The sequence below is a fragment of the Gigantopelta aegis genome, chromosome 6, assembly GCF_016097555.1.
Source record: "Gigantopelta aegis isolate Gae_Host chromosome 6, Gae_host_genome, whole genome shotgun sequence".
NCBI lineage: Eukaryota > Metazoa > Mollusca > Gastropoda > Neomphalida > Peltospiridae > Gigantopelta > Gigantopelta aegis.
Window position 1 is genome coordinate 54,239,222 of NC_054704.1, and position 24,542 is coordinate 54,263,763.

General features: G+C 36.6%; 1 protein-coding gene across 3 annotated transcripts in view; it reads left to right on the plus strand.

Moving 5' to 3' along the window:
- Window positions 1-24,542, plus strand: part of LOC121374143 (cytoplasmic dynein 2 heavy chain 1-like) — an 81,757-nt gene that overhangs the window by 42,989 nt on the left and 14,226 nt on the right. For 2 of the 3 annotated variants that reach the window (XM_041501104.1, XM_041501105.1), the window contains exons 42-62: window positions 376-527; window positions 1,400-1,544; window positions 2,105-2,375; window positions 3,281-3,430; window positions 3,876-4,108; window positions 5,208-5,430; window positions 6,562-6,704; window positions 7,628-7,864; window positions 10,710-10,847; window positions 11,436-11,710; window positions 12,067-12,190; window positions 12,467-12,588; window positions 13,136-13,349; window positions 13,854-14,105; window positions 15,773-15,793; window positions 18,829-18,927; window positions 19,684-19,807; window positions 20,152-20,315; window positions 20,768-20,887; window positions 23,180-23,314; window positions 24,375-24,518. In XM_041501104.1, the coding sequence (XP_041357038.1) occupies window positions 376-527; window positions 1,400-1,544; window positions 2,105-2,375; window positions 3,281-3,430; window positions 3,876-4,108; window positions 5,208-5,430; window positions 6,562-6,704; window positions 7,628-7,864; window positions 10,710-10,847; window positions 11,436-11,710; window positions 12,067-12,190; window positions 12,467-12,588; window positions 13,136-13,349; window positions 13,854-14,105; window positions 15,773-15,793; window positions 18,829-18,927; window positions 19,684-19,807; window positions 20,152-20,315; window positions 20,768-20,887; window positions 23,180-23,314; window positions 24,375-24,518 (3,486 nt within the window). The remainder of the gene's footprint in view (window positions 1-375; window positions 528-1,399; window positions 1,545-2,104; window positions 2,376-3,280; window positions 3,431-3,875; window positions 4,109-5,207; window positions 5,431-6,561; window positions 6,705-7,627; window positions 7,865-10,709; window positions 10,848-11,435; window positions 11,711-12,066; window positions 12,191-12,466; window positions 12,589-13,135; window positions 13,350-13,853; window positions 14,106-15,772; window positions 15,794-18,828; window positions 18,928-19,683; window positions 19,808-20,151; window positions 20,316-20,767; window positions 20,888-23,179; window positions 23,315-24,374; window positions 24,519-24,542) is intronic. The other variant, XM_041501107.1, reaches the window with a different exon arrangement.

A 24,542-nucleotide genomic window follows, 5' to 3' on the forward strand; every position in this document is an offset into this window, starting at 1 on the left:
AGGCGAGTGAAAAACAGTTTAAATAAAAAATAAAAAAATCATCTTTAATGAAAATGAAATTTTTCATGAGGAATGGGAACATCAAATACTAAGCCTTTTTGTTCTGTAAAATAAATAAGTTGTTTTTGTCCTGATCAAAGAATGCACCACATGCAGTTTGAGGAAATGGACATCATCGTTTTTAGGGTCTTGACTTGACAGATCAAAGAATTACAACATAAAAGGAAAATGGTTTTACTCCGTTTTGCTATGAGGGAACCATGGCAAATCTCATTGGTGTTAATTTCATGTTACTAAATTTAGTGTTTCAGTAATCAGAGATACGGTTGCATTTTCAGATTATGTTTCATGTTACCAGGTTATTTATATTTTCAGGTTGTGACGTACAATGGTTTTTATGACAGTAACCTGGAGTGGGTAGGACTGGAGAATGTCCAGATCGTTGCTAGTATGAACAGTGGAACGACCCTCGGCCGACACAAACTGACCCCACGCTTTACATCCGTCGTCAGGATCTGTGTAGTGGGGTTAGTACTTGCTATATATTTTCAGACATATTTCAGCTAAGAATGGAAAGATCCTTAAAATATTTATTTTAATAAAAGTAAATGTTTTATTGAATAAGTGCAATAAACACTTGCCTTGTTAGAGATGGTGTGCTAGAGCAATAAAGATGGCCAAATATTAATAACATCAGGGGCCTAATTCACTGAACACTCGCAACTTTGCGATCTCGCAGTGCAATGCTAAAAAGACTTGCAAAGAGGATGCTTTATTGTCTAACAGAGCCTAAGAGACCTTTGTGAATTAGGCCCCTGATGTTTAAGCAGACCTATTCAGAGTACCATAATCCATGCAGTGGCTGTATAACAAATTAGCGCAACAAAATTGTAAAACCGCCATAGGGTGTGACGTCACTACAGCACACGTCATAGTGGCATCATAGCTTACGATGATTTTACAATTTCGTAGGCTAAGATTGCTTCGAAAATATGGGCCCAGGACATCATCAATGTTCCTATCTGCTCACAGCATTAACTAACAATTGCTAGTGGTAGGGAAGTATAGTATGTGGTTACAGGATCCCCTTAACAGTGCCAGAAGTAATCACTGAATAATCTCCTAAGCACACAACACAAGCTGATGGGAAATAGCAGTTGTGTGTGATATAGTCACATGAGATAAACATGTTACATTTGGAGAGCTAAGGACTGGGATGTGGAGATGAACAGCATAAAACATTTTGAAAGGCGTGAAGAGCTGCCAGATTAGGAAGAAATGAGATGGAAATCGAAGGAGATAAAAGGAAAAGGGAAAGTGGGATTAAAGAAAAAGTAATAATAATTAAAAAAAAGAGATAGGATTGAATTTTGTTTAATGTTATGACATTGTCTTTCAGATACCCTGACCGAGAGCAGCTGCAGACAGTGTATAGTGCCTACCTGAAGCCCATTCTCCACCGCCAGCTGTCACACCACCCCGTGTGGGGAAATGCGGCCAAGGTGCACGCGCTGGCAGGCTCCATGGTCGACTTCTATGAACAGGTGAGTGAAATGGTATACAATTAAGACACGTGTTGTTTTCTAGTGTAAGGCTAGGTTAAATCTTACAGTTCACTGTTTACCATCATCTGTTGACAGATTTAAGGGTGTTTAAAACCTTTGACAATAGGAGGCTGTTGGTGGTGTTAGCACCAGCAATATTCATTAAACATCACCAGTGGCTAATAAACACTCTGTACAATACTTGGCAGGCATAAACTGTTTAGTCAACCATCCAAAACTTTATTTACATGCTGGTATCTACTCCTAGTCATTACCTCTAACATGAATTGTAACAATCATAATGTTTATGATCAAATTTGTTGGGTTACACAAGAAGGAGTAATGGGTCCCTTTTTTAGTGGCCCTTTTTTAGCTGGAGTTGACCCTTTATTACTGTGCCTTGAATCTTGTTTTGCTTCCCTCCTCCCCTCATCAAGTTATTTTAACCTGTGTGTTGCCCAGGCTGCTAACTGTAAACCCAGGAAATATATGCAGATATTTGGCAGTAGGAAGCTGTATGGAAAACGACACTGCACATCTTAGTTTATGTTTTGTTTCAGATGCGCCAACGATTCACTATTGATGACTACAGCCACTACCTGTTTACACCGCGGGATCTCACCAAGTGGGTGATGAGTCTGTTGCGTTATGACTTGAATGCTGGTCAGAGCGAGAACACCAGCGACCATCTGCTGGAAATCTGGGCTTACGAAGCTCGCCGGCTTTTCCGCGATCGCATTGTCGGAAGTGAGGCCCAGAACAGATTCGATAACCTGCTTATGTCTGTCATTCGAGCTGACTGGTCTTGCAATATTTTTGAGAACATTGATTGTGAGTTTAATTTTATTTAATAATTCTGCACTGGAAAGGTGGTTTTTGAAAATTAAATATTTGCTCAGTATCTATATCTCTGGTTCTCCTATCTTTTTCTCTTTTTTGCTCGTTCTTTGTCTCAGTCTCTCTCTGTCTCTCTGTTTCTGTCTCTGTCTGTCTGTCTCTCTCTGTCTCTCTCGCTCTCTCTCTCTCTCTCTCTCTCTCTCTCTCTCTCTCTCTCTCTTTATCATCAAAATGTTGCATTACAACTACCAATGTGAGACACTCGATAGCCATAGTTAAAATATGTGTTGAGGGTCACATTAAACAAATAATTAATTTCCTTTTCCAGGTGTCTATTAGATTTTCTGGTATATTGAGGCTTTCCAGAATCACAGAAAATTTTTTATTTCTGTATTTTAGGCACTTTACTTAATTATTACTTGGGTATACTGTACAAAATGTATGTAATCAGTTTATTTTGAGATAATTGTACTTTTAACTTTAGCTTTTCATTTCAAATATTTTTACATGATTTAAAAAAATTTTTTTAAAAATTCACCCTTATTTTTCTTTTGTCTTCTCTTGATAGTAGTATTTTACTAAAATGTCGAGAATATATTCTTGTTTTAGACAGTTTATTTTTATCAAAATATATGAAATTCATCAGATTTGTAATAACCAGTAAAACAGTTTGCACTCATTTTGTTAAATTCTAAACACAACTCAAACTTAAGAATAATCACTGAATTTAGCCTTTAGATTAGTAACATAGAATGTAGTTCTAAACACAACTCAAACTTAAGAATAATCACTTAATTTAGCCTTTAGATTAGTAACATAGAATGCAAGCATCTCACAACATTCAGATGTGCTGTTTTTATAACAGTGTGTGCGTGACGTTGTTGTGTTCTATGTTTAAGCGACCTACTACGTGACGTGGGGTGCGAGATCGGAATCTGGAGCTCCCTCAGCTGCGGCAGGAGCCCCACTGCCACTGTTTGGAAAACCGCTTGGAAAACTGGCTGTTGATGACCTCAAGGCAGTCATTGAGAGAGGACTCAAAATTTACAGTAAGTTGTTGCACAGTTTGGTAAACAATTCACGTGTTGTCGATCTGTCGTAATGCCGGCCTATGGAATAAGTAGATTCTGTTTTGTCTCACTATATATTCTGAACTCCAAATTGTGAAATATTTAGTCCAAATTTCTATAAATTTTTACAGAGGCCGCCACACAAAGTATACAATATGCTTTCTGATAATCGGTTTCACAAGCAGCTATTCCATCGTATTTTTAAGTTTCCAAAATATATCCTGAAGTCCTAATTCTCAGGATAATATAAATGATAAGCTTTTTATCTGTTTTTGTTGCTAGTTTTTTCCATTGATGTTGAATGAGGTCTAATAAGAACTCTGCTTCATAGAATTACTTCTTAGTTTTAATCACTTGCTTTCAAATTCCAGATATAGATTGCTAACCCAATCCACAAAATGAATTCCGAAGCTTAATTTTGCAGGTCGTGAGAACCGAGACATGGACATCCTGATATTCAAGGAGGTTCTGGATCACATGGCTCGCGTCGACCGAGTCCTCACCAGGCCTGGCGGGTCGCTGTTACTGGCCGGGCGCAGCGGCGTGGGCAGACGGACGGCCGCTACGATTGTCGCTCACATGCACCAGATGCACACAGTCTCGCCCAAAGTGTCCAGGGGCTACGGCTTGAAGCAGTTTAAGAACGACTTGAAAACTGTGAGTACACCGGTTCCCACCACCACAAAACAGTAACATTTCATTTCATTCATGTTTGCCTTATAAGTGGTGGATCCAGAAAATCCATTTAGGGGGGCCCGAGAGACATGAGGCAGAATGCCAAAGGAATTTTTGGGGAGGTTTGGAGGGGGGTCGTAAAAAAATTAATATATAATAAAATTATAACTATAGCAAAATTTGGGGGGGGGAGGGGGGGTGCCTGGGCCCCTGGGACCCCCCTAGATCCACCTCTACTTATCATGTACTGTTAATGATCAGGTTTGTCTTTCATGGTGATTTATCAGTTTTTCACAGTTAATGCCTTTGAACCTAGTTGGACCTGGTAGGAGCATTTTTATTGTGCGATTAGTCACACAGATTTGTCACATGCGATCGATTCGTACTGTGAGAGCACCTAAATCGGAACAATTTTAGTATTGTACATTTCCAATTTTTGTAAGTCGGTGCTACTAATTGCATAATGAGAACGCCGCATTAGCAGTACTCTCAAAATACTTGTTCTGTTAAAAAGTGCCTATAATGGATCCAAATAAGGAGCATAGTAGATAGAGATGTTACAGTAGGCAGGTGTGCATGGTAAGCAGGTTGTTCTCTTGGTGGAGGATTCCAGTTCCATTAATTCATCATGTTAGATGATGTATCTACAGAGTTCTTTTGTTACAGGTAATGCAGTTAGTGAGCGTGGATCCCAGTTCTGTAAATTCATTTTGTTAGATGTTGTATCTACAGAGCTCTTCTGTTACAGGTAATGCAGTTCGTGAGCGTGGATCCCAGTTCCATAAATTCATCTTGTTAGGTGTTGTATTTAATGTGTTCTTCTGTTATAGGTAATGCAGTTAACGAGCGTGGATCCCAGTTCCATAAATTCATCTTGTTAGGTGTTGTACTTAATGTGTTCTTCTGTTATAGGTTATGCAGTTAGCTAGCGTGGATCCCAGTTCAATAAATTAATCATGTTAGATGTTATATTTATTGTGTTCTTCTGTTATAGGCAATGCAGTTGGCCTGTGTGGATCTCAGCTGAGTTCAATAACTTCATCATGTTAGATGATTTATGTACTATGTTCTTCTGTTACAGGCCATGCAGTTGGCGGGTATCGATGGAGAGCAGGTTGTGTTGTTGTTGGAGGATCACCAGTTCATCGAGCCTCAGTTCCTGGAGTTAATCAACAGTCTGCTGTCCGCAGGGGAGGTTGCAGGGCTGTACACCCCAGAAGAGATCGAACCCCTCCTCACCCCTCTCAGAGATACCATGTCAGAGGCTGGCTTCAGGGGAACACTCATCAGCTACTTCGCCTCTAGTAAGTTATCTGCAGTCGAATAAAAATTTGAAAAGAAAAATCATTATTCTTGTATGCCACTATCTATCTATCTATCTATCTATATCTATATATATATTTTGTGTTTTGTTCAGTAGAGGCACTGATTTTCTGTTTCATATAAGAATTTTACAAATTCTGGGGGGGGGTTTCTGTTTCAGTATTAAACAAATTCTGTTTTTGTTCCATTGACACACATACATACACAAACAAACACACACACATGCACACACTGCAATTAATTGCTGGTATAATATAAATAAATATGCAATGCGGCAAAACATGTGAGTACTTTGTATTTATTTTTGGGAATTTAACTTATGAATATGCCATGATACAGACTTCGAACATTCTCGGCTTTCTTTACAAAACTATCCAAAAAATAATTGCAACCTATCGCACTATAAACTACTTCACTTGTAACATTTATTTTGAACAAAGCCTGGCATACAATATGCAAATAATGCATTCCTTTGTGAGATCGGAAATATGGCAAATATTATAAATTAATATGCTCACACTATATAATAAATCTTTCACTTGAGTAAATATCGGAGAATTTTAGCTCACATTGTTCGGTTTCCCCTGTTAAATCGACAGGAACAAGCAAAGAAAACATGACTGATAAAACGTCTAGATGCGCAACATTAAATATTTGGCGTAATGTACAAAGAAGGTACTAGTGTTGTAGCGTAGCACAGGCCGATCTCAGTGTCCATAATTTCTAGTTCAGAAAATAAATTTTAATTAATCAAATGCACTATTTAAAGGTAAATAATGTTTTGGGAAAACATTTTCTGGAATTCCATTTTAGATAGGTATTTCTGTGATTCCGTCCACGATTCCATGATTGTGGACAATCAATGCCTCTAGGTCAGATATTGGTTTGAAATTTTATTTGATTCTGATGATAAAATGTTAACTTTCAAAATAGTATTATTTATATTGTTTTATACAGCTTGAGTTTATTTTTATTTCACTTAGTTACTAAAATGCATTTCTCACCACCTTTAATAAATTCACTCATTGGGATTTTTCTTTCCATCCAGTGTCCCATGACTAATATTGTCAATGTCTTAATTAAACCAACATTTCTTCTTCTTTTTCTTTAAGGAGTTCAGTGCAATCTGCATATTGTTCTGATCATGGACTCGACTAATACAAATTTCACTCTGAACTGTGAGAGTAATCCAGCATTCTACAAGCAGTGTGCATTCCAGTGGTTGGAAAGCTGGAGTCGAGAGAGCATGGTTCGGGTAGGTTGATGTACATTCTGTTGAACTCTTGATTTCCAGTGTTGTAGCACGGCATACTGTGGTGAAACTTATGTCACTCATAGCATCTTAACAGTGCACTGGTAATATTTATCGGGAAAAAAACCTGCATGTTTGATTTCCGTCCAATGTGACCAACCTGTTCAAAATTATAGTGTAACTCGTCGGTAACAAAAAATAGTAAAACTGCAAAATATAAAGCACATTTGTAACAATTTAAGGTATCTAAATAATTAATTCTAAATTCTTTTTCGACTTTCTTTTCTTAAGTTGAACCAGAAGTATTCCATTTTTTTTTTATTTATTTTTTTTATTTTTCTCATTCCAACCAGTGCACCACAACTGGTCAAAGGCTGTGGTATGTCTTTCGTGTCTGTGGGATAGTGCATATAAAAGATCCCTTGCTACATTAGGAAAAAGGTAGCGGATTTGTACTGATGACTACGTATCAGAATCACCACATTTGACATCCAACAGCCGATGATTAATTAATCAATGTGCTCTAGTAGTGTTGTTAAACAAAACAAACTTTAAACTTTATTCCATTTATTTAGGATTAAGCTGAACATATTTTTTGTGCCAGCCGAGTTTTTCTTTTAAACCACATATACACTTTCTAGTTATACTGTAAGTTTAACTTTCTTTGTGCCACATTGTTCTCTAGTTACTCCACTGTTAAATCTATCCAAAAATTTCAAATCGTTTTAATAATGCAGTCCTTGAATATTTGTTGTCCTGCAATCAACCTACTTTATAAGGTGGATTTTTCCAGAATTCAGAATTTTAACGCCACTTGAAAACTTTTGGTCCTTTTTTTTTGATGAAAAGCTCATGGTAACCCCCTTAACATTTCATGATTTAGCAACATTCTCGACATTTCTTTACCCATGTCCTTGTTCTTGCAGGTTCCCCACATGCTGTTGACGAGAGCGCCACGGATTGAAGGCGGATCAATCGGTGACCGGCAGCACAAGAAGAAGCTGTCTGGCGGTGAGGAGTTGCTCAAGTGTTTCCTGCGAGTCCACGAGTCGTGTTCTGCGCACGACGCGACGCCACGGCGGTACATGGTCTTCCTGCACACCTACCAGCAGGTGTACAACCTCAAGAAGGAGAAGATTGAGAAGAGGCAGCACCATCTCCAGGTTCGTCCGGCTGTCCGTTCAGACATCTGTACATCTGTTTGTTTATATATTTAATTGCACATAAGTGGCAGCTTCATGGCACAAGCTGGAACCAATTTTTCAGTCTGTTTATACATCTGGTTTTTTATATGTTTGATTACACAAAAGTAATTTATCCGTAGAAAGAGTTGGGACCAGTCTCTTTCAGCCTAGTTTTGTTCCATCAGCTGGGTCAGGACATTGTTAGCTTGCTGCGCGGTCTGTTTAGTATCGATCCTCATCGGTGGGCCTATTTTGGGTAGTTTTCATTCCACCCAGTGCTCCATGACTGGTATATCAAAGGCTGTGGTATGTGCTGTTCTGTCTGGGATGGTGCATATAAGAGATCCCTTGCTACTGATGGAAAAATGTAGCGGGTTTCCTCTCTGAGACTATATGTCAAAAATGACGAATTATTTGACATCCAATAGCCGATGATTAATAAATCAATGTGCTCTAGTGATGCTGTTAAACAAAACAAACTAACTGTCCATCAGTCTTTTGTCATCTGTTTGTTGATCTGTTTGATTGCACAAAAGTAATACTCCATGATAAGAGCTGGGACCAATTTCTTAAAGCCTAGTTTTGCATATTAACATGTATCATTAACTGCAAAACAATTCTTACAATTAGACACTATACAATTAAAATGGTACAAAATAGACATAAATCATTTTCTTTCATCCTCATTGTAACCCATCTTTCATAATGACATCATTTTGTGTGTGAAATAATTGTCTATAGGTTTAAACAATAACTGTAAAGGTAAACTTAATATTTTGTGAAATTGGTTTCTGGATGTCAACAAAGTTACCTTAATGGTGCCCCTGTTACTAGCATGACAGCTTCTTTGTTTCAGTTCACAGGGTTTTGAGCTGTCATTTACTAAATATATTCACTAAATGCAAGACTAGCATGTTAACATTATATTTTATATTTTGATCAGCCAACAAAATGGTAATATTATATATATATATATATATATACTACTCAAAAGAATTTAAGGGTCAGACGATATTTTCGACATTATTTTCTGAATGTCAATTATATTAGCTAGACCATAATGTCACGCATGGTATTGTTCCATTTTGACGAAAGTGGGTCTAAGCAACCTATAAATGAATTAAAGTCCACTGTCATTGACACTGTCGACTAGTTCTAATGGCGAAAACATGCTTACATTTGCACGTAAATTAGGGCGAAAGTGAAAGGTCTGCTAAGTGCCCATAACTTGCCTTTTCACAAAGCGCTTCATTTGCACGCTTTGCACGTGTATTCCATGTTCCCAATGCTGAATTTCCGTATAATTGGAGCTTGCGTTCGTGTACGGTGCACACTCCAAATTCAACAATGGTACGACGTCAACTGACTATCGAAGATCGAGGAAGGGCTATTGCTTGGCTTCAGGATGGCAATACACAAAGAAATGTTGCTCTGAGACTTGGTGTCAGTCGGAGTGTCGTTGGCCGACTGTGGCAACGGTACCAAGCAACGAATTCTGTTCGAAATCGTCCACGTTCGGGAAGACCCCGAAGCACTACAAATAGAGAGGACCGCTACATCACCAATATGGCTCTAAGTCAACGCACAACCACTGCACGCCGATTACGTGACAATCTGCGGACTGCGACTGGAACTCGAGTGTCTGATCAAATCACTGGTGCACACTTCATCTGCGGTGGCAACGTGTTCAGTGGGGTCGAGTGATGTTCACTGATGAGTCCAGGTTTAGTCTCCAGTTCAACGACGGTCGGGTTCGTGTCTACAGACGTCCTGGGGAGCGCTTTGCTGACGTTAACGTTAGACAACGTCACCGGTTCGGTGGTGGCAGCGTCATGGTGTGGGACGGCATCTCTATCCACCACAGGACCCCCCTCTATGTGGTGGATGGCAATCTGAATGGAATCCGCTATCTGAATGAGATTATCCGGCCGTTGGTTCTCCCAGGCCTTCAGCAGATTGGCGGCGGGGCAGTTCTGCAGGATGACAATGCCAGACCCCACCGCGCCAGGGTGGTAACGGACTTTCTCAGACAACAAGATATCGCCAGGATGGATTGGCCAGCATATTCGCCTGACTTGGCCCCAAAAGAGCACGCCTGGGACGAATTAGGCAGGAGAGTTCGGGATAACCATGCCCCTCCGGCCAACCTTCATGATCTGGGTCAACTTCTTATGGCAGAGTGGCAGGCCATTCCCCAAGAGTTCTTCAGACGTCTGATCAACAGCATGAGGCAACGATGTGTCGAGTGTATTCGTGCCAGGGGTGGATTCACACACTATTAAACGAATGTTCTAATGTGTAAAATCCATGTTTGACAACCTTCAACTTTGACAGCATGTCATGTGACTTTCTTGTATACAGTGACGTTTATTTGTGGTTTTTTGTAAATATGGAACAATAAATTAAATTTTTGGTGTAGTTTACATCATCAATCTAATACACTCTGAAACTTATTTGGTTATAAATTTTTGACCCTTAAATTCTTTTGAGTAGTATATATATATACACATATATATATATATTTATATTTATATATATATATATATATTTATATTTATATATATATATATATATATTTATATTATATATATATATATATATATATATATATATGTGTGTTTTTGTTTTTGTTTTTTTAAACACTGCATACATATTTGAAATTATTTTATTTATCTTTATAAACGATTATGATTAAAATTAGAAAAAATACTAAAAAAATACAAAAAAAAGATGGAAAGAAAAACATACATACAAAACATGTATTTTATTGGGTGCTACATGTACATCTGCATCATGAATTGAATATTTTTGGTTTTGTTTCTAGGCTGGCGTGTCGAAACTGAATGACGCTAAACATTTGGTGGATGAGCTGAAGAGTAAAGCTGCCCAGCAGAGCCAGCTGTTGGCCGATAAACAATCAGAGGCTGACAGCGCTCTCCGGGAAATCACTGTCAGCATGCAGGTACGTGTTATATGAAATGGTGGAATTATTTAGAAGCTGTGTTTTTAATAACAAATTCCTGACTGTTGCACTGATTGGTTTCTGCCAGAGGGTACTAACGAAACATTTATGTATCCTAAAATGTTGGAAATTAATGGATGGATTCTTTTTCCGTTTTTTTAGATAGATTGGAGTAAAAGAACTGCTGTTTAAAATTTGTCAGAGTACATGAATATGTATGTGAAATAGCCCAATAATCACATGTTAAACACTATTTATTTCAACTTATTTTCATGTTTGTGTCCAATTAAGGTTCAAGCACGCTGTCCTGGGCACACACCTCAGCTATCCGGGCTGTCTGTCCAGAACAGTGGGTTAGTTGTTAGTGAGAGAGAAAAGGGTGTAGTGGTCCTACACCTATCAATTAATTAAGTCATTAAAACTCTCTCTGGGTGGGAGCCGGTACCGGGCTGGGAACCCAGTACTTACCAGTCTTATGTCCGATGGCTTAACCATGACACCACTGAGGCCAGTGTTAAACACTAAATAGCCGTAGTTTAAAATGCGCTGAGGTGTCGTCAAACAGACGGTCTTATTCCTGTGTTTCAGGATGCAACGGACCAGCGCAATGAGATGGAGATCCTAAAGCAGCAGGCGGCCGAGGAGAACCAGAAACTGGAGAAGAGGAAGAAGGCGATCGACCTCGAGATGGCCGACATAGAGCCGCTCGTACAGGAGGCGAGGCGCGCCGTCGGCAGCATCAAGACCGAGTCCCTGTCCGAGATCCGGGCACTCCGCGCACCCCCCGACATCATCCGCGACATCCTGGAGGGCGTGCTCAGACTCATGGGAATATTCGACACATCCTGGGTCAGCATGAAGAGGTTGGTGTCCAGCAATAACACATTAATATTTTACTTTCAAGTCCAAACTCCCAAACACACACACAATAAATGTATTGTTATGGATACATAGACTGAAATTTTTTGTAATCTCACTTGTTTTTTAATCTTTTTTTTTTTTTTTTTTTTTTTTTTTTATAAAATAAAAATTTTGGGCCGAATTTATGAAGTCTGTTTTTCTTAAACATAGGTGTTTAAGGATTGAAAATGTGTGTAGCTGCACATGTGGTTGACATAAACAGGCTTTGTAAATTTGGCGCGTTAAGTCTGTGTCTCTCATTTTAAATTTAATTTTTCTTTTAACATGTATTTTTCAACATAATATATTTTTAACTCAGTTTCTTAGCAAAGCGAGGTGTCAAGGAAGAGATTCAGACATTTGATGCAAGAAAAATATCTCCAGAAATCCGAAAAAGTGTGGAAGAATTGCTCAAGAAAAACAAAGCTTCATTTGAACCAAAGGTACATTAAATTGAGATATCATAGTCACTAAAAAAAACCTGTACTTAGCAGTAGGTAAAAGTGTGTAAAAAGCTATTCTTAAATTTGTTTTGTTAGCATTTATTGTTAATAAGCCTAATAGATCACAAATATTTATTGTTAAATATGAAAGGTTTTTTTCTTTCTTCTGTTAGTGATTACTCAATTCTGCCATTTTTGTATACTTTTATTATGTATTTTTGAATAATTACTTATCAGCCATAATGCACCATTAATTGAAATACTTTCTGTTTGTAGAATGCACGACGTGCCTCCGTGGTAGCAGAACCTTTGGCCATTTGGGTCAACGCCAACGTGAAGTACTCGTATGTTCTGGAGAAGATTGAACCACTGGAAAGTGAACAGGCAGAGTTGAGAAGGTAAGTTAACAGACATTGATTTTAGCTATGAGGAAATAAAATTAACTAGAGCCATTTATTTGAAATGTAAATATTTCCTATGGTCATGGAATATTTTACCTACTTTTATATGTTATACTTTTTGTCTTTCTTGAAGAAACATGGACATGGGTATCACCAGTTATTAAAACAGAGTTTCCATCCAAAATTACAGATTTGACCCCACACTTTATTAAGAATGGAGCCATTAATGCATGACATCATTTATGCACCATTTACATGCTTCTGTGATCCATAGTTTCAGGAATATCAAAAATCAAGTTCAGTTCTAAATTAATTATTTAGAATCTTAAATTTGGTAACTTCAATGTAAGTTTGCAAGATGATTTTTGGATAACATGTCCTGTCCAGTTGTTATAACATTATAAAATCAAGGCTTACACATACAAATCGCTTGCAGGTAAAGTCTGGAAACTGCTGAAGTCAAGAATGTGGACTTCCGAAGTTTTAAAGCCCAGGTTTACATTATTCTGCATTGATTGAATGCTTTATATTTTGTTTTGTTAAGAAATCTGGAGAAGGCTGAATCAAGGATGGCCAAACTGAGTCGAGCTCTAAGCGAAGTTGATACCAAGGTCGCTGACCTGCGGAACCGATTTGAAACACTGACAAAGGAAGCTGCTGTGTTGAAAATTAAACTGGACAAGGAGAAGGAAACCATCGAGGCAGCAGAACTGTTGGTTTTTAAACTGGACGGAGAATTTCAACGGTGGAACATTCAGGTCAGAACCCTTTACACAGACATCTTAATAAGTCTAGCATGATTTGCAGATTACAACAAAGTAAACTGCACGTCAATAAAGTTGAGATGGTATTCAATTCTCAATAAAATTGTCAGGTGAATGACATCACATTTAGGATTTGCTTCGTTTCCATTCAAATCTATAGCTGGTGGTTCCTAATGTCTGCCATTCATGTTAGTATTCATTTTGGTACCCTTAAATTCTCATGCACCAATAAGCCAACAGTTGCAAGGGTCGAGTCGGGTCCGTTTCTATTAAGATACAGGCACAACATACAAGTATCAATACCATGAATACAGTGATAGTAAAATAAATAAATGGGACATTGATACTCATCATCCTATATCACTGTGACTGTCATGGGATTTAAAAGCAGTCATAATTGAAAATGAAAACTCGATGAAGGTGTCATAGCCCTATAGATTACCTGCAGTTACCTGATATTACAGACTTTGACACCTAGCTGTTTGATTGCTCCTTCAGGTTGGTGAGTTATCCACAGAGCTAGGAGAGCTGCCCAAAAGAGCTTTGCTGGCTGCGGCCTTTGTGACCTACTTGTCGAGTGCCCCGGAAGATGTTCGTAAGAAGTTCCTCAACAACTGGATGGAGATGATGGGAGTGCAAGGCTTTGACCTGCGCCGATTCCTCAGTACAGAGAGTGAGCAGCTCATGTGGAAGGCTGAGGGCTTGCCCTCAGATGACCTGTCCATGGAGAATGCCCTCGTTATTCTACAGGTATGTGTCAATAGCTGCAGATTTCTTAGAATTATGTTACAATAGGCTAACAGTACGTTGATTTGATAAAATAATTGGGGAAAGGGTAAAGTTATAAATGTAATACAGACAAAGACAAAATCCATGATGAAGGGTAAGTGATCTCGGACAGTAAGTACAATTCATTTTATGGAATTCAGCAGATGTATAAATAAAGGGGACAGCCTTTGAACAACTGTAAATTAAAAAACTCAATAATATATATATTTATTATCCACATAGTTCAAGATATTCAGGGAAATATAATCAGTATGACCCACGAGTGTCATAATGATTTCAGGTGCACCACGAATGACGTAATTTTGTGAAGTTACGTCATAACTTAATGTGGTTTCCTCCGTGTAAATGCTTATAGAAAATGACGTCATTTAGTTACTTTTCAAACGTTTTGACATGGTCCTAGCTTTCATAAAAATAATATTTTGGATAATGTGAATAATAAAGAAATTATTACACTCGTTTCGTAAAATCAGTACGACACACAAGCTCGTATAATAATCTCTCTGTATGTGATTAAGATTAAGGGCCCCTTATACTTTCAAATTATTTTAAGGTGATTTTCATCCTTTTTAAGTTGAAGCATGCTTTTCTGGGCACACACCTCAGTTATCTGAGCTGCCTGTTCTTGACAGTGGTTAATGCTTAGTGACCGAGAAATTATTGTTGTGCATCTGTTAAAAGGCACTCTGGCTAAGAGTTGATACCAGGTAATGAACCCGGGACCCACTAGCCTTAGAGCTGATGGCTTATCAATTGTGCCTCCAAGACTTAAGTTCATGCAGTTGTTAAGGACTGAATGCTTCCCCATATGCTGATAAATGAGAATGGCATGTTATGTTTAAGTCTTGCATTTGTTCATGTATTTAGTTGGTTAAATTTGATTTACAGGGATATCCTTATGCAAAGGTAACATGGGCAAACACTTATGGTGTTGTTTTTCTATGTGAATTGACTGTTTAACTACGTCCTATTAGTATTAATATGTCTTCACTGTATGAAGTCCTAGTAAATTAACAAACATTTGAATGAATAGCACGTATTATTATATGTATCAAGACAAATATGAACTGGGTGTCTTTTTGTTTTGCACTTTTGAATAGTGTAAATTAACAAACATAGTTTGAGATGTATCCTCACCTTGTTTTTTTTAACACCTGTATAATGTCGTAGACAGATCTGTGTTTCTTAACGATGCCAGTTTTATTCATCCATCTTCATCATCAACAGCACCAAAAACAAGGCAATGTCATTTTTAAGTGAAAATGTCGGAAATTGAAATTCTAAATATCTAACCATCTACACAATACTATTAATGTGCCAGTGAAAGGGCATTTAAACCCGATCCTGTGTAATAAATAGGATTTAGAATTTGCTGCAATTTCATGTTACCTGAAGCACATCCCACATGAATTTACTGTAATTATTTTTGAATCAGGATATGAACATGATATGGAATAGAAGCTTGTTTATTGTCATGCATGTGATTAACGTAGCTGTACTATTATAATATTGTTTACTTGTTGAATGTGTGTCATAATTAGGTAATACATGTATAACGTGTGTCTTAATTCTGTGTATGTTGACGTGATCTTTTATTTTTTATTATTTTTATTATGTGTGCCTCCTAGATAAATAACATACCAGTTGGGGTAAGATATAATATTACTTGAAAATGGAATCAGATGTTGCTTGGTAATGGTGAATTTATGTTGCTGCATAAACTCCTTAACTTGTTGTTTTCAGCTTACACTCTTACATTGTCTTTGAAAGCACCTTATGATTTGCATTTTCAAAACATTAATACTTTGTGCAGCACAATGTTTGAACCACAAGCACTTATTTTGATTGAAACCTTGCAGTGTGTAGACCCTTAATACGTTCCTAGAATATGATAGAGAACAGTGTCGATGAATATTCATGACTATAGTGGAAGGGGTGGAGCAGGGAGAAGAATCTATTTGCTAATTAATACTTGTTTTATGTGAATTGAAATCAACACTTAACTATCAGGAACCTACACTATACGACATGTTTCTGCTGCTATTTAAAAAATAAAAAGCTATAATTGAGCATATCTAAGTGGAGTTTGTTTACTGATAAATTTAAATTTGATATGAATCTTATGCATTTTTTGTTTTACAGAGTGATTGTGTCACAAATATTGGCAAAAATATGGGACACCATTAAGCGAACAATAACCCAAGATTTCAGAAATGTTTCTAGCATTTTTAATATGTCTTCTGGATATATATAAAGTGAGAAAAATTAATTGATGAAGATATAAACTTTTTCAGAGACTGTTTTACTCTGACATTTATACATGGGATAAATACTGAAATGTTAATATTATTAAATACAATGTTCCATATGCATTCAGTCTGATGCTCTACAGTGACACCAACAGTAATGTATAAAATTAAAAATTAATAAATACGTAATATATCAACTACATTGCACTTGCACTATATTCTTTTCCTGTGTGTATTTGGTTGTTTTCGGTGTTGAAATGTTTTAAAGATATTTTAAAAATTAAATAATTAAATGGACAGAATATAATTTGAAAATACAATTAAGAATTCTATGCCTGCAGCTGTATTATTTATAAAGTTCTTGTGCTTACATGTATATTAAGGAGCACAGTGTATCATGTCCTTCCTACAGGCAAATGTTCGATTATTACATTTTAATTTATTTGTGTCTTATATCTAAACATTTGCAAGGACACAGTTCTGGATGCACACCTCAGCTATTAGGACAATTTAGTGGATAGAACATGATTCATGTACTGGTCTTTTGGAGTCAGTACCAAGATTGGAACCATGTACCTGCAAATCAAATGTTCTTAATGTGACATTTGTTACTTAGTACAATGTTTTGAGAATTGAAAGTTGCGTAAACCTTTTATGGGTCACACCCAAAACATTATAAGTACCGGTATCACATTTCATTTTGCATTTATAGCACATAACAGCCATATCTGTGATGTTCTAAATTTAATATGTGAATTTAAAAATGGATTATGCAAAACTAAGCACCAGGTAAACAAAACTATCGTTGTTGCAATTCTTGGAGGGTGCACAAATTACATTCTGATTAACATTTTTGTTTTGCTTAGAAATTGATGCCTGTATATCCAGTGTGTTTTTGGTCATCTTAAAATTTGTAGAAACTCGTGCTGGGTTTTACAGTTTGGACTGCTACAGGTAAAAACTCTGGTTAACTAGAAACACATTGATTATTCAGGCTTTGATATATTCTAAACAAAAGTAATTTTAATCGTTAAAAAAGCTGTTAGTTGAAAATTCACAGTGTCTGCAAAGTCAGAAATATCTGCTCTTGAGTGTACTGTGTGGCCTTTTAAAACTGATTTTACTGTTTATGCCATGTTTGTGACATTTTATATATAGTCTCACTAAGTGCAGTCTTTTGCTAAGATGTTAAGTATATTAATATTTTGATGATAAAACTTAATACTTTGTGGATGTTAATTTAGTTATCATGTTCACAAAGGACAAATGAATGTAACATCTGCAGACAGTTTATGCAGCTTACTCAAACAAATATTTGCTGTGTGGTTATTGGAGAAATCATTTACTTGATATATACATGTACATGTATGTGCATGTTTTATTGTTTGCTCACCAAAAAACTAATGTTGTGAACACTGTTGTTAATATGCAATCATGTATGTTTTGCCTTTTTCACAGTGACTCATCTTCTTTATAACTGCTTTCAACAATGTGTTTCTCATCATAAAGAGCACACACACACACACACACACACACACACACACACACAGATATATATATACTTGTTTAAAAAATAAATACATGTATATATTTTACTAGTTTTTATATATCTGTCTTTGACTGGTCATATTATGGTATGACATTTTCCATCCATCAATCTGTTCGTTCCTTCCATAAACTTCCTTTTCAGAGCATATTTTCCTTATCAGTTCATATAGGATCATCAAACCTTGCATGCAAGTACTACTTGGGATGGCGGTATGTCGCGTGCCATAAGTAGGTCACTGTGACCTAATTTTCACGCATTAACTGCACATTAAAGGAAATCCTTGTCCAAGCCATATCTTCCTTATCAATTCATATAGGATCATCAAACCTTGCATGCAAGTACAAATTATATTGAATTAAGACAATCAATGCATTCTTTGTTTATTGTTTTAATAAATCAAATTTTGTTTGGAGGTCAAAGAAAAGCAAGACAACTATATTTTTGCCATTTATTCTCAATATGAATCATACGTCCATCCATTGAGCCACCCACTTTCCATCAGAGTTTTTTTTTCTAGTTAGTTTTATAGTTTTCTGTTATGCTAAGTAGCTAATTACTGAATAGTAACCTTTATGTGGTTATAGTTTACAAATTACATTTTACCAATTTTCTTAGTAAGTCATTGTTGAAGAAAGATTTGTCTTTTGTATGTAGGTCATATATATGCTTGAGTAATACAGCATTAACAGGTTCAAATTGCATGTTGAACCATTTCAGTACCGTGCATTTACTGTAGGTTTTAGCCATTTGAGACAACATAATGCATGACGTTCTACTCAGTTCGTTTCAGTATGTTAATTAGTGTTTTTAATTAATACAATAAAGATATTTTATTATATTTTAATGTCTATAAATATTATTATTAATTTCGTTTTGTTTTATGTAGAGCTCGCTAAGACCATTCTTGATAGACCCGTCGTCAAGGGCAACGGACTGGCTGAAGACTCACCTGAAGGAGAGTCGTCTGGAGATTGTAAACCAGCAGGTAATCTCTCATGATTATTTCAGTTTTTAATTGTATGCTTATACCCAATTAAAGGTTAACTCTTAAGAAAAACTACAAGCTAAACACTTTAAATCGATTTTATTATTTACTTTGTATTCCCAATTATAATGAGTAAAAAGGGTTATTGCTATTTTTACTTTCATGTAAGCACTGCTAAACGTTCAAAACTTTATCCGTAAACATATGTGACATAATTTTAGATTATTTTCAGTACACAGCTGCAGATAGGGTAATTACGTAGGATTACATTGTACTTCATTATTCAAGGGAGTTAATTCATGGTAATTTTTTCCCCTTTCAGCCAAAAAGCAATTTTAATGCAGAAGTTTCAATCATTTTTATAAAATTGAAATAGCCTTTACTGGAAATGGAAACTTACATAATGCCATCTCCTAATATTTGACTGCAACATGGCAAAACATTTTTCTTTTCTCTGCTTTTAACATTACTTTATTATAAAGTTAACTTTAGGGTTGAACACTCTGTCCTGGGCCCCATTTTCCGAAGCGATCTTAGCACTAATGATACCTTAAGTGCATAACTACCAGGTACTTAAGGTGATCTTGGTGTTAAGATCATTTTGTGAAATGGGGCCCTGGGCTAACAGCTCTGTACTGTGTGTCCAGCATAGAACCACAATATGTAGTGCTTTAAAGAAAAAAAAAACAAGGATTTTTACACTACGGTATATAAGAACAAACAATACAATGTATCTCTTGTTTTTTACAATTGCAGGACGCCAATTTCACAACTGCTGTAGAGCTAGCTGTCCGGTTTGGCAAGACACTCATCATTCAAGAGCTGGATGGAATAGAGCCCATTTTGTATCCCCTGTTGAGGGGCGACCTCACGGCACAAGGTGGGTCACATATAGATAGTCAAATATTAATTAAAGATCATTTTAATTTGTGTGTGATAGAACCCATTCTATATCCTCTGTTATTCATATTGAATTTCATAGCATAACAATATTTGTGAACTAAAATTGTTGGCATACAGCCTTATAAAGGATTTGTAACACATAAAGGTTTATGTCAGTAATTTAGCTGCTTCTATTTTGTTTTGTTTCAGGACTGTTATGTTGTTTAGATTGGTGAAAAGATCATTGACTATAATGACAGTTTTCTTGTTTTAGGACCACATTATGTTGTTCAGATTGCTGAAAAGATTATTGATTGTAATGAAGGTTTTTTCTTGTTTCAGGACCACGTTATGTTGTTCAGATTGGTGAAAAGACCATTGACTACAATGAGGAGTTCCGAATGTTCCTTACGACTCGGAATCCCAATCCGGAGATCCCGCCTGATGCTGCGTCTGTGATCACGGAGGTTAACTTCACGACCACCAGGGCTGGTCTTACAGGACAGGTCAGTTGTATTACATTAGAGTAAAATGTACATGTTCCTTTGAAATGAAATTACACTGACATCACATACAATTAAATGTGATAAAAGTGATGGATGTAAAATAGCATACACTGATTTAGTGTATAAAATATTTCATGTGTAGAAATTAATATGGTGATGGTAATGAAAATATATACCTTCAACACTAATGTGTTGTGATGCACTGAGGGAAAAATGCTAATAAAATCTGCAACATGAGAAATGATGCATACATTAAATAACAGTAATTTCTCTTTACAAATGACAACACTAACAGTTTTCAAAATAAAATGAATGACATTTGCTTGCATGTTGGCCATAAATCTACCTGCTTTTTGGAAATTCTTCATGTATTTCTGCAGGTAAGCATGTGATATTAGTTTGATCTAATTTACTCCAGTTTAACTGTAAAGATCTGTTGTTTATGATGACAGTTGCTGGCAAACACGATTCAGCATGAGAAGCCGGAGCTGGAAGTGAGGAAAACAGAACTGCTCAGACAGGAGGAGGATCTCAAGATACAGTTGGCCAAGCTCGAGGATTCACTGCTAGAGGTGAGCCAGTCATTCTGACAGTATGTCTCTATCAATAGTCTGTGCTATTTTTATATTGTTAGAGGTGAGCCAGTCATTCTGACAGTATTTCTCTATCAATAGAGTCTGACAGTATGTCTCTATCAATAGTCTGTGCTATTGTTATATTGTTAGAGGTGAGCCAGTCGTTCTGACAGTATTTCTCTATCAATAGTCTGTGATATTTTTATATGGTTAGAGGTGAGCCAGTTGTTCTGACAGTATTTCTCTATCAATAGACTGTGCTATTTTTATATTGTTAGAGGTGAGCCAGTCGTTCTGACAGTATTTCTCTATCAATAGTCTGTGCTGTTTTTATATTGTTAGAGGTGAGCCAGTCGTTCTGACAGTATTTCTCTATCAATAGTCTGTGCTATTTTTATATTGTTAGAGGTGAGCCAGTCGTTCTGACAGTATTTCTCTATCAATAGTCAGTGCTATTTTTATATTGTTAGAGGTGAGCCAGTTGTTCTTATAGTATTTCTCTATCAATAGTCTGTGCTATTTTTATATTGTTAGAGGTGAGCCAGTTGTTCTGACAGTATGTCTCTATCAATAGTCTGTGCTATTTTTATATTGATAGAGGTGAGCCAGTCGTTCTGCTCTGTCAATAGTCTGTGCTATTTTTATATTGTTAGAGGTGAGCCAGTCGTTCTGACAGTATTTCTATCAATAGTCAGTGCTATTTTTATATTGTTAGAGGTGAGCCAGTTGTTCTGACAGTATTTCTCTATCAATAGTCAGTGCTATTTTTATATTGTTAGAGGTGAGCCAGTTGTTCTTACAGTATGTCACTATCAATAGTCTGTGCTATTTTTATATTGATAGAGGTGAGCCAGTCGTTCTGCTCTGTCAATAGTCTGTGCTATTTTTATATTGTTAGAGGTGAGCCAGTTGTTCTGACAGTATGTCTCTATCAATAGTCTGTGCTATTTTTATATTGATAGAGGTGAGCCAGTCGTTCTGCTCTGTCAATAGTCTGTGCTATTTTTATATTGTTAGAGGTGAGCCAGTCGTTCTGACAGTATTTCTATCAATAGTCAGTGCTATTTTTATATTGTTAGAGGTGAGCCAGTTGTTCTTACAGTATTTCTCTATCAATAGTCTGTGCTATTTTTATATTGTTAGAGGTGAGCCAGTCGTTCTGACAGTGTTTCTCTATCAATAGTCTGTGCTATTTTTATATTGTTAGAGGTGAGCCAGTCATTCTGACAGTGTTTCTCTATCAATAGTCTGTGCTATTTTAATATTGTTAGAGGTGAGCCAGTCATTCTGACAGTGTTTCTCTATCAATAGTCTGTGCTATTTTAATATTGTTAGAGGTGAGCCAGTCATTCTGCTCTATCAATTGTCTGTGCTATTTTAATATTGTTAGAGGTGAGCCAGTCATTCTGACAGTGTTTCTCTATCAATAGTCTGTGCTATTTTAATATTGTTAGAGGTGAGCCAGTCATTCTGACAGTGTTTCTCTATCAATAGTCTGTGCTATTTTAATATTGTTAGAGGTGAGCCAGTCATTCTGCTCTATCAATTGTCTGTGCTATTTTAATATTGTTAGAGGTGAGCCAGTCATTCTGACAGTGTTTCTCTATCAATAGTCTGTGCTATTTTTATATTGTTAGAGGTGAGCCAGTTGTCCTAGGTCCTGTGATGGCAGTAATGTTTTTATGGTGGCATTAACTAACTTTCAGAACATTCATGGTGAGCAGTCTGCTGCTTAAAAATAATGATTAAATGTTTTGCGAATGTCTGTGTCGTCTAACATCTGACAGGTGTTAAACGTTTAAATGCAATAAGCTAGGGCTCTAATTTACAAACCTCTCTTAGGCAATATCACATTGTGTTTGCAAGTTGTTTTTTAATTGCACTGCAAGATCGCAAAGTTGCAAGAGGTTAGTGAATTAGGCACCAGATATCTATAATGGATTATTCTTTTCTGACTTTTCTATGTTTATTTAAACCTGGAATATATATTTATTCTTTCATTATCCTATATCCAACAGTTCTTACCATTTTACCATCATGTATATATTAGATGCAGTAAACTGTCAATAATCTTGTGTTTAACATGAAAACCACTGAAAGTTATCTTTAATTTCAAGTGTTAATATAATGATAGTTGTTATTTTTCCCTTTTTAATTTGAATATAATCTTGTTACGTGATTCACATGTTTTATGTAAAACGTTAGGACTGAAGTTACATAGTAATGTTTTAAAATTTTTGCGAAATTCCAACTGTTTTAAACTGAAGGCTGTGTTTGTTGTTGTTGCAGGAACTTGCCAATGCGAAGGGCAGCATACTGGAGAACAAGGAACTGCTGGACTCTCTGAACAAGACCAAGGCCAGCAGCATTACAATCAGTGACTCGCTCACAGAGTCCGTACGGCTACAGGCTTCCCTCGATCAGGTTGGTCCCACATTCTCTACCATGGACCTCACTATGTATGCATTTAAAAGACCCCTTCCTGCTTACTCGGTAAACAAACCTGTAGTCCTTCCCAGCCTCCAAGAATAATGGGGGGTTTTTTTGTAAATAATTTCAGTTCAATTTGACGTAAGGGCGGGATGTAGCCCAGTAGTAAAGCATTCACTTGATGCGCGGTCGGTCTAGGATTGATCCCCGTCAGTGGACCCATTGGGCTATTCCTCATTCCAGCCAGTGCTCTACAAATGGTGTAACAAAGGTCGTGGTATGTACTATCCTGTCTGTGGGATGGTGCCTATAAAAGATCCCTTGCTGCTAATTGAAAATAGTAGTCCATGAAGTGGCGACAGCGGGTTTCCTCTCTCAATATCTGTGTGGTCTTTACCCATATGTCTAACGCCATATAACTTTAAATAAAATGTGTTGAGCGAGTTGTATAAAACTTTTTTTTTTTTTTTTTTTTTTTCCCATATAACCATAAATAAAATGTGTTGAATGTGTCGTTAAATTTAAAAAAACAAATAATAATAAAAAATACTGTGTTTAAAAAATATAAATACCATCGTAACAAAATAGCGTTACCCGTGGGAAGGACTAAAGATCATCAGTAGATGCTGGATTCACATCCTGCTGGCAACTCAAACTCTTGATTTAGTGTTCAGTGGAGAAGTTTAAAGCCACTACACCAACTTTTCTCATATTAAAGACTTTATACATAATCTCTGTTCCTGACAGAATGCTGACGCAGATGATTTATGTTCCCAAGACAGTGTTTTTGAACTTTAATTGGATATAAGCACAAAACTTGTCATTTTAATTTCTACAGCATTATCTTCCAAGTTCAAAATATAAACTTTCAGTGAAAATTTCAACATTTTATAAGTACAGGTATTTTTTATTTATGCTATTTGGAGTGTATGTTTTTCATACGTTTTCTTTTTTCACCACATAAATAGACATATATTGTGAAATATCTGATTGGCTCCATATATGATGAATATGACACTTAATTACTTACGATCGTGTTTTTGCCTGATTTCAGGAGCGGAACACTTACCTGCCGCTAGCAGAGAGTGGAAGCTGTTTGTATTTTGTGATCCGAGACCTGGCCAAGATCAACAACATGTACCGCTTCAGTCTGGCTGCCTTCCTCAGACTCTTTCAGCGAGCGCTCATCAGTAAACATGTACGTACTTCCGTTACATGTGTA